The sequence below is a fragment of the Hippichthys cyanospilos genome, chromosome 6 (assembly GCF_059441005.1).
Source record: "Hippichthys cyanospilos isolate Australia breed blue-spotted pipefish chromosome 6, RoL_Hcya_1.0, whole genome shotgun sequence".
Taxonomy (NCBI): domain Eukaryota; kingdom Metazoa; phylum Chordata; class Actinopteri; order Syngnathiformes; family Syngnathidae; genus Hippichthys; species Hippichthys cyanospilos.
This window is the reverse complement of record NC_142374.1, coordinates 16,423,950-16,441,079: the sequence shown is the minus strand read 5'-3', so window position 1 is coordinate 16,441,079 and position 17,130 is coordinate 16,423,950. Positions and strand designations below refer to the sequence as shown.

Sequence of the window (17,130 nt, the reverse complement as noted above, 5' to 3'; positions counted from 1 at the left end):
TGTTAATATCAGACAAAGGCAATCGCTTGTCCTCTATGCTGTGGCGCGGTGCGCAACCGAAATTAGCTCAGAGGGCGTCCGGGATGGGTCGTATGAACCATCACTGTATATATATATATTTAAAACAAAAACAAAAAAACCTCAAGGCACAGACGCTTTAATTTGATCGTGGATCGATTGGTCATTAACGTGTCCTTCACGGTGTTGTGGAGAGCGGCGCGAGAGGGCAACGCGTCTCATTTGAGGCTTTTATTTCGCATATGCGCCCGTAAACCGTGTCACGTTGCATCAATATCTCGCGCACATACACGTTCGTTTCGCTTCCGAGGGAGATAGGCGTCAAATTAAAAATGCGCGCGTACACTTCGCACCCCTCTCCCACCGGCGTTGGTATCACCCAAGAAAACTTTGATTTGGGCGGCAAACGAGCGCGCTAATGAGGACGCGCAATATGTGCTGTCTCGGTTCAATTTGAATGGCTGTTGTTGTGTATGTGTGTGGGGGAGCAGTCAGGGGCGGGGCGAGTGCCCCCGCGCGGTGACGTCAGGCATGTGCTGCTTTTACCCCACGTGGGGCCGCCGCCCTCCGATAGGCAGATGTGGCCGTCGTCCTGGCGAGTAATCCGATTGGACAGATCGGCGCTTTCACGGTAGTTCAGCCCCGCTGCCTGTGTGTGGCAACCGGGCTAAACTGGACAACTGAGGGGAAAGGCGAGATGGTGGAGAGCACCATGTTACGCTTTTAGAGAATCTCCTCTCTTTTTCCTTTTTTTTTTGAACGCGGAAGGGGCTGCTTCGGAGTCGCTTTTCGCCGCTCTTTCGGGGATTACGGCGGCCAAAATTCCTGGGAGGTTCGCGGCGGAGGCTTGACGAGGAGAAAAGTAGTTTTACCGGAGCTTCGACCGCATCGTCGTCTTCTTTTACCCGCTGCTCCCCCCCGGTGTGACCGGGTGCGCTCCGGAGACAGGATGCTCCGCCGCGCTGTCGTTCGGACGGATTAAATGTGTGGATTGTAGCCTGCTTTCTCTTCCTCGGCGACGGGTACGTAATAAAACGCGCGGCGGGTAGCATTTTCTTGGCTTTTTACGTGACATTTTTTACGGGGCAGCGCCAACGCGAACAACGAGGGAGGACTGCAATTTCTCGCTTTGGGTTTCTCCTTCCCTTTTCAAATTAACATTTTTAAACCGCGCCATTTTTTCATACACCACCTGCGTTAAAGTGGCTACACCCTTTTCTCCGTTGAGAGTGTTTTTTTTTTTCTTTAAGCGAGAATGCGTTACTGTGTGCGTGTACCGCGTCCGAATAAGGTCACGCTGGAGGCGCTGCTGTTTCTTTGGCTTCCACTTACTGATTGCATTATTCTCACAGGGATTATTAGTTGCAAACAAAAGTGCGTTTGATTGTACCCCTGGTGATTAAAGCGCGTCGTTCTCCCAACACAGGCTATTCAGCAACTCCCCCATCCGCCGACAAGCCCCTCGGCTGCCTGCTCTTTTCAACCATTTTGCCAAAGGACCAGCGGAAATAAACAAAGGGTTCGTTTCAAGATGTATCCACAAGGCCGACATCCGGTAAGAGGGCGCTTTACCGCTGTGCGTTGCATTTTTTTACGTGTTTGTTGGCGGTTTGTTGACAAGGCTCCTGACTGAGCGGTGGAGCTGTGCCCCCACCCCCAACCACCGCCTTGAATGTCTATAGGGTTATAGTTCAAGGATGCATAGTGGATTCGTGCATGCGTTGGTTCACAATGTCATTCTACACTATTAACGTTGTTTTTGTTCGATTTTATTCCGTCCACATTTTTCAATCACTTCTCACCATTCCAACTTCAACATAGTCCAAAAAACTAACGCCAGGTGTGCTTCCAATTTTCTGATTACCCCCCCTTCCAAAAAAAAAAAAAAAAATCACCCAAAAATTAATTCCCGAGGAGGCCCAATTTCCCTCAGGTTATTATTATGGCTATGTTACATTTAACTCTTTCCATTCACACTGGGAATGCTTTTTGACGTCCTAAATTTTTGCACGTATCAACATCTTTCTTTTTCAGCCTCCCAAAAAAAGACACCAATATATATTTCACGTCACTCATTCCTTCCCTCAACATTATATGACCGATTCAAACAGTTCCAATTTCCTGTGTTCAGCTCGTTTGAGCCATCCCAGTTATTATCTCGGTTCACTAGTTTTTAAAGCACCCCCCAAAGCCCTCATTTTATATATATATATATATATATATATATATGTATATATGTGTGTATATATATATATATATATATATATATATATATATATATATATATATATATATGTGTATATATATATATGTATATATATATATATATATATATATATATATATATGTGTATATATATATATGTATATATATATATATATATATATATATATATATATATGTGTATATATATATATGTATATATATATATATATGTGTATATATATATATATATGTATATATATATATATGTATATGTATATGTGTATATGTATATGTATATATATGTATATGTATATATATATGTATATATATGTATATGTATATATATGTGTGTGTGTGTTTATGTATATATATATATATATATATATATATATATATATATGTATATATATGTGTATATGTGTGTAAAATGAGCTTTTCCAAAACCGGGCTTATGTTACAGAGATTAATTTTCAATTATACAATCAATTACCTCAGACAATTCTACAAAAACCACCATAAGGTATACATATACCACCATAAGGTCTTGACTTTCATTTCACAGCCGTCAAAAGGTTCAGATTGTAATGAAAGTGTATGAAAATACGTGTTTAGTAGACAATGTGCAACATTTAAAGATGAATGTGCCAAAACTTGCATTTTTTTCTCCAAACTAAGGATTTTAATGTAGCAGAATTCAAATTGATACAATTTTATCTGTTTCTGAGCTACTGCCATGTATTATGTGTCATTTTAAAGAGAATTAAGTTTAGAATTAGAATACACCACTAATTCAATTTTCATTCTCGGCGACATAAGCTCGGTTTCATAAAAACACATCACATAAATCTTAGTGTCGTCAAATGGTGATAATTTATTTAACCAACTGTAAAATTGTCCAGAATTAATCGTGATTAACCTCATTTTTCATAAACTATTTTCTGTCTTTGCGACAGTGACTCTTCCTTAAATTGGCTGTAGAGTCAGCAGAGTTCAGCTGTCACAGGAAGTAAATAGAACGGAGTCAACTTGAGTTCATTTTTAACGCTGTGTAAAACTTAAATTCATATAAGAAGTTAACGCTTAAATGTTGACAGCCCTAATTCAATGTGTGCTAATATTTACAGTACCTCCTGTTTCTACGTATATTGACCACGTCAAACCATTCCAACTTCAACATATATGGCCCATTCCATGTCATTTCTTTATCCAATGTGTCAGCCTTGAAATGCAATTTCTCCAGAAATTGCATTGTCTAGTCTACTTTCAAGATGCTGCTCAATCCAGTTACTGTGTTGGCAACAATCCCAAGGTGTTAGCGTCAAGTTGGGAACTATTTTGAGTTGACTCATGCACAAAGTAATGCTTAAAACAACAAAAACATTGTTGTATTTCAGGCTCCACACCAACCCGGCCAGCCCGGCTTCAAATTCACCGTAGCGGAGTCGTGTGACCGAATTAAAGACGAATTCCAGTTCCTCCAAGCCCAGTATCACAGGTAGTGTTGACAAAAGATGTCAGCGCTCATTCACTTGCAGCGCATTGCCAGGTGGAAGGCTAATATTTGGTTGCGCGCGGAATGGAAATGCCCTGTAATGCGCTGCCAAGTGGTTAAGTGAGTTATGCAAGTGACAGAGTGGTTGAAATGGACACTTTTTCTCCTGTTTTAGTCTTAAGGTGGAGTATGACAAGCTGGCCAATGAGAAGACTGAGATGCAGCGCCACTATGTCATGGTAAGGATAATGTTGCCATGGCAGCAATTATACGTCCAAATTGCGCCGCTTGTTGAAGAGATTGTTTGGGTGGAGTCATCACCTATGTGGTTGTTAGGGTGGCTCGAGTGTCACGTACGGGCCTGTGAAATCCCCTAGGAGGGATTGATGTAGCTGGTGGTTACCAGCTGGGGGTGGGGGATGAGTGACAGCCAGCCAGGCGGGCGGCGGTGGGCCGGGTCTCCATTAAAGCGCACCCCTGATCTCTGAGGGTCGACGGCGGCATTGCCTCCGTGTGTGCTGATCTGATTATTCTCCTAGGAGACTTGACGGGGTGTGTGAGAAAATGCGCTTCCACAAAATGGAGGGGCTCACACGCGGCTCCTTTTCGCACAAAGTTCCAGTGTGGACGTGGAAAAGATAGGCGTGCCTGTGACGCGGGGTAGTTAGCTGCCACCTGGCGCAATGAGACAGCCCGCTGTCGTGAGTAAACACGTCGGTGCGGCAACACTCAGGTTGAACAGAGAATTTTTTTTTTAAGTGGAGGGAAAACAACATGTCAGGCCGACAGGGAGGGGGTTAGGTAAACATGTGAGGAAGTACGGGGTGTCAGCTTACACTGCAGGGGCTCTGATCTCAGACAGAAGGGCTCTCTTGTTTGAGACTCAGTTTTTTTTTCCCCCTTCGATGCTAATGGACTGAATAATGCATTTGCTTCATCAAAATCGACTCTGACTGGAAAGCCGTTTCTGCCCCAGCTGCCACCTGCGGCCTTCCGGGATTCAGATAGACATTCCGACCTACCTCGAAATAACACAAGTGTTGTGCAAACACTTTAGACTGAGCAAATAGACATGGTGGACGTCCGAGCGAGGCTGCAGATCAAAACACCGAAGGCTTTGATGCGCTGTGCCATCACTGAAAAAACATACAGTCAATTTATTGGCTACTTGTCACACTTGGATCTGATTTCGCGTCTCATCTTCCTTGATGGCGAGCCCAATTGCTGCATGGCTGATGCATTTAGAGCGTCGTCATAGTGCTCAATTCAGATATTGATCTTGTCTCTACAGGGGAAACTGAGGTCAAACACAATATGAACAGGGACGCTTTATTTGGATTTTCAAACTGTTTGTCCGCGTGTGAACTTCGTGATAGACAACAATCAACACTGGCCACAAAAAGCAAAAACTTCAAACCTCGTGCTCACAGTGGATCCTCTGATGGTCATTCTGGCGATATACGCTAAGATCTTAGATATCTTACGCCCTACGGTATGATACGTTTAACATCAAGCACAACTGCCATCTAAATGTGTGAAGTGCTCCAAAAAGTCAATTAAAAGGCCCCAAAAGGATTTTGATTTGAAATTGATGGTTTGAACTGTTTTGGGGCTAAACAGATGACCGTCTTTTTTTATTTCCTTTACAGTACTATGAGATGTCTTATGGACTCAACATCGAGATGCACAAACAGGTAAGTACCATTTTATTTGCCGCTTTAATCACATATACAGTTTTTGGTCACGATTCAGAAAAACAGAAGTTGCCGTGAAGTTATTTGTGAGCGTTAACAATTCTGTCATTCCTTAAAGTTTTCAGTCAGTATCTCATTTGAGGGTGCAAGACCTGCCTACCAGAAATGTTTTTAGGTTTTCTGCCATGCATTCGCAACAATCTTCCTTTTACGGATTCTCAACAGTTTCTCATTCCCTCTATATTCATAGTGGAAGTTTCATTGGCATTCTTTGCAGTGTGGGTTCAGCAGTATTTTTGGGACGCGGTGGCCATCCACCATCAATCCAGGGTACGAAAAATAGTCTTTGTTTATTTAAGGCCAACTCGTATTGCTGTTAGAAATCTGTAAGGTAGAAATCTTGTCTTGCTTCATTATCTATGGTGAGCATTTTGTAATACAATTGTCTCGGAGATAGAAGTCCTGGATTTCTCTCAGCCTGTTGATTACATTTACGTAAACTTTGTCAGACTAGACCTTTGACTTCCTGATTAAAGGGAGCGTATTAACGATCAGGGTCATGGATGGTCGGTAATTACAGGATGCAGGACAAAAGTCATTCTGTTAGGAGTGGTGCTCCTATCCGTATCCATTAAGATAGTGGCTTGTATTGCCTCACAAATTGACTGGCAAAATCCTTGAAGCGCTTTGTGTCAAGCAGTGTGGTGCACTTATGTTTGGTAGACAACTGTTTCGCAGGCAAGCTTGCGTTTCAACCGTTTCTGAAGGCTCGTCAAAGGTTGCTGTGGAATTGAATTAACTGGAACAATGGGTTATGAAGGAGGCAGCTAGACACATTGCGTTTTTTACCGGCGACCAAAACTCTTAAATACCTTATTTTTTTATGTGTAGGGTCTGTCACGATTGAATACTTTTAAGATTTGAAAAACCTATGTCTCTACGCAGCCTTAGTTCCCAACATGCCACTCTTTGTGCTGAGCTTCATTCTGGACTTTGTTTTTACTTTCATACTGGTTTTGGTTCATGCTTCTCAATGTGAATTTTGACAGGTTCATGACATGGCTCTTGACCTGGTACTTGACATGCTTCTTGACTGGTCCTATACATGGTTGTGGACATAGTTTTTGAATGGTTTTGAGTCTTTGATTTGGCTCTCAATGATTTTTGACTGGTCCTAGATATGGTCCTGAATGTGGTTTTTGAATGGTATGTGACATGGTTCTTTAATTTGCTCCTGACATGGTTTTTGAACGGTCCTAGACATTGTTCTGGATGTGGTTTTTGACTGGTATGTGACATGTTTCTTTACTCGCCACTTGAAATGGTTTTTTACTGGTCCTCAATGTGGTTCGAGACCTGTGGTTCTTGACTTGGCCCTTGAACAGTTTTCCATGTGGTTCTGCGCCTAGTTTTAGACTGTTTCATGCCATAGTTCTAGACTTGGCTCTTGACATGGTTTCTTACCGGTACTAGATATGATAGCGGATGTGGTTTTTGACTGATTTGTGTTTTTGACTGATTCTTGTTCTGTATCCGTTTTTTGTTTGTGTTTTTTGTTTTTGTTTGTGATCTGGTACTTGAATTGGCTCTTGACTTTTTTTTTTTTTGGCCTGGTACTAGAAGCGATTCTGGGTGTGGTTTTTGACGGGTTCAAAATTAGAGTCTTGACTTGCTTTCCTTGGCGCTTAACTAATTTGACTTTGACTTGATTTTTGAAATTTTTTTGTTTTTATTTCTCCTTTGACATTGTTTTTGATGTATCAAAGTTCTTGATTGTTTTTCTATGGTTAGAATTTTTTCTTGTATGTATTGTACTGGGGCTTAGACTGTTTTGCACTATAATAATGTGACCATGTATATTTAGCTGACATAGCTATCTATCATCATCCTCCTTACATACCCTTTAGTGTAAATGCAAGCCACAACTGCACCACAGTTGAGCTGCATTAAACACATGGCTTAAGTCCTTCGATTCCCTGGTGTTCAAAGCGGCGCGCTTGTCCCTTCCCCCGCCATCACCCGGCTCGGCTAATGACAGTGCCGGAGGCACATGGTGATCCATCAGAGTCTGGGCTGTGTGTCACGCTGCCACATGTCTGTCAGAGCTGGGGCCACTCTGATCGCTTCTGTCAGGCACTTATCGCCAACCGGAGGGCCGTCGAGGGGGATGGGAGACGAGTAGCAGAACGTAGACTAGTTTGGGGAGGGGCGACAAACCCAGCTTTGTGTAAACAGGTTAATCGACTGATCCATTATAGCGGCTGACTTTTCTTTTTTTTTTATCAGGAACCTCAAAAGAGCTGCTGGAAGTGCTTGAATAATTCATCAGTGGGGCCCTAACCTGCTGAACGGCGTGTTTGTGAGCAAACAGTGTGGCCCCTTCCTTGCAGCTTGGGCGGGTGGGGGAGGTGGAGGAGATGGCGAGCGGTTAACAGGCGAGGCTGGGATGGATTATTGGATGCACACAAGCATATTACTTTCCTGCAAGCAGAATTTATTCCACAGTGAGAAAATCCATTCCTATAACCATGCTTTACTTCCTCATGGCGCGACGTCATTCACATTTCAGCATGCGTACACCTACCCCAACGGACTGAAGCGATGCCGCTATTTGATCCCCCCCCTACATCATATACAACGGTGCGGTACATGCGATGTCTGATGGTAATCACGGTCATCTGGTACTTGTTATCGTTGTCCGTTGTTACCCACAGTCGTCATTCAGGAATGGGAACCGGCGTAGCAATTGTAGTAGCAGGGCCAAAACAAACATGGTCGGCCAGAGGACTTGTCTGCTGTGTACATACATACAAAAGAGTCATGTAGAGGAAAGTGCAACTCGTCTACTTTTTATAATCTATGCATGCTGGTTGTTAGGTATAAGCTATTTTGCATTTTAGCAAATTATTACAGGAGAAATTTTCTACTGGCTTGAGTTGATGGTACAGTATATTAGCACGTTTCAAGGACCATTCATGTGCTGTCGTTTACCAGGTTTTGACTGCATCTGGATCACACAATGTGTCACAGTTTAAAAAAAAAAACAGTGTAAATATTGACTATGCATGTGTTAGTTGTTCCATCTGGCTAAACACAAGTACTAATAGTTATAGACCATGGAGCTATTGTCCATTTTATTTATTTTTTCCTCATTGATCTTATGTTCATTCTTGCTGCAAATTGTGCCTTTGCCACAGCACTGATGCAACAAACATAATCATGTTGAATACACATAGGTTGACTGAGTTAGAAAAATAATACAATTGTGTTTTTTTTTTTTACCAAAATTGCAATTTAATATACAATTACATTTATTTAAGATCTTAGTCTCTTGTGTTCTTTAAAGAACCCAAACAATAAATTCTCGATTAATGTATTTAGGATTAGTGGAGTTTTCATTTCAAGTTTTCATGTTTCATGAAACTATGTAAACATGTATAACGCACTTCTTAACACGGTTCACTGCCATCAAGCATATAGATTTCAACAATCAAATTTAGTAATGTTAAGCTTGTAGTAAATGTTAGGCACTCATTTTACAAATTTGATCATCCATCATTCATAATTTTTCAGTTCCCTGGGCCACCTTCCATCATCGTCAGTCCACCATTTTTTTCCCCTATCAGTCAATCTGTAATTGTCAGTCTGTGGGTCTGTCGTTTTATTTGACCTTTTGTCGTCACCGCCAGAGGTGGACATTTTACAAATGTTTGCTAGTCTGTCATTTTTCGTTTGTCTGTAAAATGGGCGTTTGTCAGTTTCAGTCCTGGATGGACTGAGTGCCCCTTGAGTGCCAGACAAAACCCACTTTCATACTGTACATTAAAAAAAAAAAAAAAAAGCCTGCAGACCAACTGAAATGACGTGTTTTTTTCTTCTCCAACTGGAGCATGGCAAATAGCATTCTTCTTGAGTATGCACAGTATTGTATTAGAACCACTATGCTGCAGTGTCCTTAGGTGTGTGAATGGATGTTCGTCCCAGTGTGTCTTGCTTGGCAGCCAGTTCAGGGTGTCTCCCGCCTACTGCCCGTAGAAAACTGGGATAGGCGTCAGCAAGCCAGCAACCCTGGTCAGGATAAGCGGTTTAAGAATACGGATGGATTTTAAACTCACATATGAATGAAGGATATTCAAAAAGTGCTTTGGGATAAAACTTGAGTTGTTTTGCACCTCCCTGATTGTTTTGCTTGTGCTCAAGGTTTGAGACGCCCAAACAAAACAAGGTCCTGTTTTTACTTGGAAATTTGTTGTGTACTTAAATTCTCCACCTACCAGAAAAACAGATTACTAGTCATATTCGCTTCTTAGGCAATTTGGTGGCCCTTTAAATCTAACAGGTCAAGTACTGTTTGCCGACAGATCACATGACCAATTGCCCCCAGCCCCCACCCTGTTATTTAATCCTAGTCTGTTTCCTTGACTGGCTTTTCCCTCTGCTGACGGCTGCGGGCAAACACCTCGCCGCATGCCACAGACAAGGCAGACCGAGAGTGCTCTTAAAGTGGTGCTACACAAGTCCGAGTACCTGTAATTGTGTAGCAGCGGCGTAAAGCTGGCCTCTCAAGGGCAGAGCTGTCATCTGCTCAAAGTGACAGTAACCGCCCGATTGTATCTGTCAGCAGAGCAGCGACAGGGAAAAACTCCTCCCATCTCTGCACTATTATCTTTTTTTTTTTTTTTTTTTTTCAAGCGGTTGAGACGAGTTGACACCTTGTCTATGTATTTGCATGTTTGTGTGTTGCACGAGAGGGAGTGAGCGGGCTGGCAGTTGCTGAGGGCCCAGTAGATGAGGCACCTCCTGACCTCTCCCAGCCAGCTGTCACGGTGACACTAAGCTCGAGAGGAACGGGCCGTGCGCTCAAGGCCTTCTCACAAATCCTGTCAAATGTCGGACCGCTATTGACATGGCTTATCTCCACAAACACAGATTACGCAGGCTAGCCTGCGTTTCAGCCATTTCTGAAGGCCCTTCTTGAGCTCTATCCAGAGCACGCACTTGAGTGCTTTAATACAGACGCTCATAAAAAACCTTTATCTAACCGTCTGCATGGCTTGTTGATCAAGTTTATTATTTTATAGGGGTCAATGTCTTTCTTTATATGCAGAAAATAATCTACAGTGTTTTCTTAAGGACTATTGTATTCTGTGGATCCGATACCACATCTGGGATGCGATTCTGTTAGTCAGATCATAGGACAGTTAAAAATGCTAAACCTTCATCTGGCATGTGTTGCTCACTCAGGAGATGTGATAGTGATTGCTAAGTCAAATATGGAAACAGTTTGACATAATACTTAGCAGTTACACGTAATTGTAGAGTGCTGTCAATCTTGATGGATGGAGAAATTTCAACCAAAATGTCGTCATGGCTCTTTTAATGACTTACTACTCTTGTTTGTAACTTAGAGAGTGATGTTTTCATATTTGCATGGGGTGAAATCTAGACTGAATAGAATCATCAGGTTGGCGCAAACAATTATTTATTGTTGTGATTTTGATTAAATATGCATTCTTCCATGTTCACATTAATCTGTATGGCAATAAACATTAGCTTTATTATACATGAATGTTTGTTTTAGGCTTACACTAAAAGGCAATGAATCATGGATTAAAATACATACAAGAAAGTTTATCTACTTCAATTAGAGTTGTTAACTCGCCATGGTCTTTGACTTGAAGTCTTTTGCAAACTTCTACCGCACAACTGTGGAATAGACATAAGTCGTTAAATCATTATTCTTATTAATTTACAACACAACAAATATCTGCCTTCAACTTCTCATATTTCATGAATCAATGTTATAGTAGAATGTGGGCCGCACTTTTGAAGCACTAAGCTAGGAAATATATACATAAAAACATATAAATACAGTATATATTACAAATATGGACCAACCAAAACAAATGAGATGTTTTCTTTCAAAATGGACCCTTTGTTCAGCTTTACGAGGCGAATGACTTTCAGTTCACAGATGTGAGTTTTTCACAGGTAATAGCTAGAATTTGAATCATCCAAATGGTTGTGAGACAACTAGAATTTGAAGGTGTTTCCAAACTTTTGTCCGATACGAAACACGTTTTTGAACAAGCTACAATACGGTGAAACACGGCATGTCTCTCTCTGTCCGGCCATGCTAAGTGGCTATCCTTGTTGCAGCTTGGGTCAGCGGGTCTCGTTGCGTTGCACATTACTCTCCAATCTCTCTGGCGTTGCTCAGAGGTAATACGTCAGGCTGCCAAAACAGCCTGGCATTTCTGCCATGTGTCATAAATAAGCTGGCGGTCCGCGAAGTACATTTTGATGTGTGCGCGCGCGTGTGCGCTGCTCCAAATGAAAAATCGGAGCAAATCCATGTGATGTGTTTGTGTTCCGCAGTGGCCCTGGGATGAACTGCAGCTCATAAATTCCATAGATGATGTAGCTTTGGCACTATTATTTTTCTGCTCCCAGTGCAGAGTTTGAACCTGAACACTCTCATCTTCCATCCCTGGAAGAAAAGAGCAGACAGAGCAAGCCAGCTGTGCAGTGTTTTTCCAAGGGGGGAATGCATCACACCCCCTCTGCACACCTCCTCCTCCTGCTGCTTTATTTTTTTTTTAACCCAGCCTTCATTTGCAGCATTCATGTGATCGACAGGCCGAAAATTCAATTTAATGACCTGCCTCCAAGCACGTAATATGATTTTAAAGCCTGTTACGGTCAAGGAGAGGTTCCATTTGCATAATGATCCCAGCAAGATAGGGCTGCAGCCGTTGCCATGGCGCTCGCTCAACGGGCAAAAGAATGGAGGCAGGCCTCTGTGGATGGATGGGGAGCTCAGGGGTGGTGCCACTTGCTTTGTCGTGACAAATGGACCAGGGAAAAGGCAGCATGGCCTCCAATAGTATTGATAAGTTTGTTGTGTGTTATAGGGATAAACATAGGGCTTTTTTGTGTGATGGTTTGTTTATTTCAGGGTGAATACCATTTATTAATGGTCAAAGAGGCCAATAACCAATACTTGGAGCTGATATACTGGCATCAAAATTTAAAACAAAACACTCAATAATCTTTGTTGGAATGTCTTTAATCATATGTTATAATGATAGCACACTAGTTTCCTACAGTAAATGTTTTTTCACAACTGAACTTTCACATATCTTTGTTTTGATTGAAACAAAAACAGAAAGTGTAAACAGAGTTACCAAAGTCAAAAATTTAAGGCCCATCATTAGCCCGGCCGATTGTCGTCGTTGTTGAATACCGGCGTGAACTTTTAAATCAATTTAAACCTGTTAAGGGAATTATTCATTGATTTTTCAGTTAATTTTATAAGAGATTCTGCTAACCCTGGGAACAGTCACACATTTTTTTCAATTAAAACAATAACATATGTTTTTAGATAAGTTTAAACATCTTACAAATTTGGATAACTTTATTGACTGTAAACAACTATACTGTAGTTATCTTTTTGAGACATGCAGAATATCCTGGGAGCATTTTGTTAGGATTTTACAAGAAAGGAGTTTAAAACGTACTTAAATAAAAATCAACATCACACACACTTGAAATGTTCAACAAACATATGCTTAAAGACATTTCGACAAAGTGTTGGAGTTTTCAATGTCTTATGTTTTTATTTATTTAATTTTTATACTTTTTTATTTATTTAATTTTTACTTAGTTTGATCTATTTTTGTCTTAGTGTTTTGCACAAATGGGTCATTTTTTACAAGAAAACTTAAAAAAAAAAAAAAAGAAGTTGTTTTTGTACCAAAGAACCCATTTTGTTGAGTCAAATTTACCATATTTTGTGTTGGTCCTTTTTTTTGACCCCAAATTATTGGCCCTAATAATACACACCTATCTTGTTTAATCCTTGAAGATAGCCCATTTTTAAATAAATCTGCTACCGTCCATGAGATTTTTTTACTTAATGCGATATTAATCAAAATGCAGAACGTCTGTGCCTATAATTGGTATATCACATCTGCGTTCGCCGGGTGAGGTCATCACACCGTGTAATTTTGACACAGTGCATGCTAACCGACGGAAGTGTCACATGTACGTAAAGCATAAAATTTGCTCAGTGTGGCCCACTTCCCTGGGTGTGGTTGTGCTGTTTGACGTAGGGGGTTAAGTGCAGGACAGTGCACTCTCCGGCAAAGGGGAAGGAGGGCAAAAGCGAGAGGATCCTCTCAATCCGCCAGCACTTTCTCTCATATCCGTTTAGCATGGAGTGCACTCTCAGCACAGCTGTGCTCCATCCCCCTGGGCTCGCCTAATGTTTTAAATCTTTCAAATGTCAATATCACGCTGTTTAGAGGATGTTGAGTCAAGCAGTTCTGATTGCCGCAGTAATTGACTTAATCGGTGTAAACATTAAAGGCGGGGTTATGTGAAGCCACTGTCTGTTTCATATTTTAACGTCTCCCCTGTTGTCTTCCAGACGGAGATCGCCAAACGGCTCAATGCTATTTTGGCTCAAATTATGCCTTTCCTGTCACAAGAGGTAAGCTTTGAATATACAGTAGCTCTCAAATTCCATCACTTTATACTTTCAAGATCAAGGCACTGTACCACTTCAGTAGGAACGCACCGTGGAACTTCTACGGTTGAATGCTGGTCGACCTTCCGTTTGATTGGATGAAATATTTGGCTGTCAATTCATTGTTTAGACCTAGTTAAAAAAAATGTTGACTAGTATTTGAATCTCTATTGTTTATTCCCCCAAATTCGAGTCAACTGCAGAGGTTCCGTGTGTAGTTCAATATTTGCACCTAGCGTTTGCAGTGCCATTTTAAATGAAAACAATGTGCTCGAGTCACAGGTGAATGCATGTCCTAATGTTTCCCTCTGTTAATGTCGTCCCCACAGCACCAACAGCAGGTTGCTCAGGCAGTGGAGCGGGCAAAGCAGGTCACTATGACTGAGCTCAATGCCATCATCGGGGTACGTGGACTTCCCAATCTGCCTCTCACCGTGTGTACCCCCTTTTATTCTTTTATTAATCTTGGTGTGTGCCTATAATGCACAATACATGTTTGTATGTTGTGAATTGTTGATGTTAAACCTCCTCATTGATGCAGCATTGAACATAGTGTCATTTTGTACAGGTGAATATACAATATGTACTGTGTGGTTGAGTGTACACTCATACAGTTTGTAAATGCCCTCTAGTTTATTTTTTTACATTTTTTCCCCCCTGAATCATATATTAGATTAGATTATTAGATTTTACATCGCAGACATTATGAGGAAAGTCAGCTTTATGATATGGATGATGCTTTATGACTTGGAATGACTTTCAGTCAAGGGTTAATAGTAAACAATGGGCACGTGATGATACTGAGTATCGTATCGCGTCATACCTGGCCTTCTTTCAAGGAATCTGTACCTACGATGGCAGCCAGTACTGGTTGCTGTCCGCTCTCTTGGAGCAGTTTTACCATCAAAATGTAGAATTTACAATTCAGAACAATGGAAAATATCCATTAATTTTGTGAATTGTTTACGGAAAAATGCTACATTGAAATATTTGGGTCTTTCTTATTTTGGGTGTGGGTGTGTAGTGTACCAAAAGTAGTAGGGGTGTTTGCTCAAAAGTTGAGTACTCCTACCTGAATTCGAAGGTGTATCCAAACTTCTGACTGGTATTATACAGTATACAAGCACAGATATATTTTTGGGGTGTCTATCTTGTAGGGTTCTTTTGTCAATTCATACATGGGAATACATCATAATTAAAATGAATAGGTAGTACATGTAAAAGATCTTGAAGGCCCAAACTAAAGCTTCACACCCTTTTTTTTTGTCTGGGCCCCTTCTATCTGTATTTGTATTTGTTTTACGCTAAATTCCAACTGCTTATGCTACAAGTGGAGCTGTGAACTCCAGCTTCAGTCTCTGTGGCGTCTTCACTGCCTTGTTGTGCGTTTATAAATGAGAGCCTGAGAGCTCTTGAGAATCCTCCTCTCAGCCAGTATTGCTTTAATTGGTTAAGGTTTTAACGAGGAGCCTCATCCCTCACTGCTGACCCGGATAGCTGTGGGAATTAAAAGGCTGAGGTTGAACACAACGCAGCCGGCTGAAGCAGAGGCAGCGCGCGCAGCAATTGGCCATCACGCCTCTGCTGCGCCGCGCTTGTGTTCATCACCGCCTTAAAAACACCATCTGTTCCTCATTGATCAGCACCCGCCTAGCGCCGCCGTGATTGGTTTCACCCGCACGCTATCAGTGATCGACTCCACTTGCGGAGTCTTTAGCCGAGGCTGGCCCCGCCGGCTGATTGGACGATTGGAGAAACGTATTGGAAATCAATTGATGGCCCCTCGGGGACTGTTTGTTCCAGGATGATTTCTCCGCAGAATTTGTGTCTTGAGACTATAGATTTTTGTCCCACTTTGGACTACGCCAGGTGTTTTATTACACTTCACTGATGTTGCTTTACATTGAAGAAACAGGACTGATTCTTAGCTATGCCAATATTTTTAATGACTACAAGTGCAAAGTGAGAAGTAGTCAAAGACATATTTGATTGTGATTGTCAGGGAACAGTAAGGCTATTTACTATCAAGTACTCACTCGTCACTTAAAATGATGATACAATTGGGAAAAAAAGCTCTTTCTTTGTTTCTGATGTGGCAACAGTTTATCGCCAAGTTGCCGACTACCGGTGAAAGACTTATTTGTGGTCAAATGTTTTGACCTTCAAGGTGTTCAGGTTAATGAAACCAGTGCTTTAAGCGGGCAAAAAAATAAGTGCTATTACTACCCTTCAACTGGTCAACTCTTACCAGGTAAATGAGGTAGTGGATAGCAGATCATTAATTAATGAATAAATGAATGCATAAGGAAAATATATAATAATAAATAAGTAAATTCTGCCTGAGTTATAAATATCCAAATGTATTTGAATCTACCTTTATCTTGTGCGACTCGCAAGGCATCAGCACTACTTAAATGTCAATTTTTGTCTGTCTTTGTGCCATTGTTCTCCTATGTTTGGTTGCAAAGTTAAAGATAAGTAAAATGAACTGAGTTTGGGTTTTTTGCGCTTTATAAAATTTAAATTTATCTCCAAAATTAATGTTTTAGTTTTGACAGCCTAATTATCTAGTTTGGCGCTTTAAAAAAATTACATTACTTTATTAACATTTTACCTGACAGCCCTAGTAATTACCTAGCTTTTTTTTCCCAAGGACTGATTGAGTCGCAATAAAAAAGTTAAAATTTGTAGAGTAAAAAATTCATATTTTCTCAGTAATTAATTTGCCATTATGTTTCATGTACTGTGCATAGCTTTAAAACACATCTCTGCTACCAGCTAAAATCTACTTCAAACGTGCTCAGGTAATGACGAATCACGGCTCACGTCTTGAAGGTCACAAGCCATGTTTGAAGATCAATTTAAGATTTTAGATTATCAGTGTCTGACACTGGTAACCTTTGGAAGTGCCTGATACCTTCGGGTAAGGTGTTGGTATCAGCCCCATCTGATACCTTGGCTGGCAAAACAAATCAAGACTATGCTTGCCTGATTGCAGAAGCATTTTCCAGAATTTCGCCTGACTACTTTGTTTTTAGACTATATTTTCTCCTGCTCACCACCAGACTATCTTGTTTGGCTCCCACCCTACGTTATGAAGCAGTCAGGCCCCCGCCCAAGTCCCACCGGCCGCTCATGCTGCAAGAGTTTGCGATGTAGCTACTGTATGTTTTACGAACACCTTCCCATCA

At 41.3% G+C, this 17,130-nt stretch overlaps 1 protein-coding gene across 1 annotated transcript in view; it reads left to right on the top strand.

The window, feature by feature from the left end:
• Positions 1–651: 651 nt before the first annotated feature.
• The window catches only part of tle3a (TLE family member 3, transcriptional corepressor a), a 31,192-nt gene continuing 14,713 nt past the window's right edge, over positions 652–17,130 (top strand). The window contains exons 1-7 of the mRNA XM_088416627.1: positions 652–1,040; positions 1,445–1,573; positions 3,618–3,718; positions 3,891–3,954; positions 5,365–5,409; positions 13,841–13,903; positions 14,269–14,373. Coding sequence (XP_088272753.1) covers positions 1,550–1,573; positions 3,618–3,718; positions 3,891–3,954; positions 5,365–5,409; positions 13,841–13,903; positions 14,269–14,373 — 402 coding nt within the window. The 5' untranslated portion in view covers positions 652–1,040; positions 1,445–1,549. The remainder of the gene's footprint in view (positions 1,041–1,444; positions 1,574–3,617; positions 3,719–3,890; positions 3,955–5,364; positions 5,410–13,840; positions 13,904–14,268; positions 14,374–17,130) is intronic.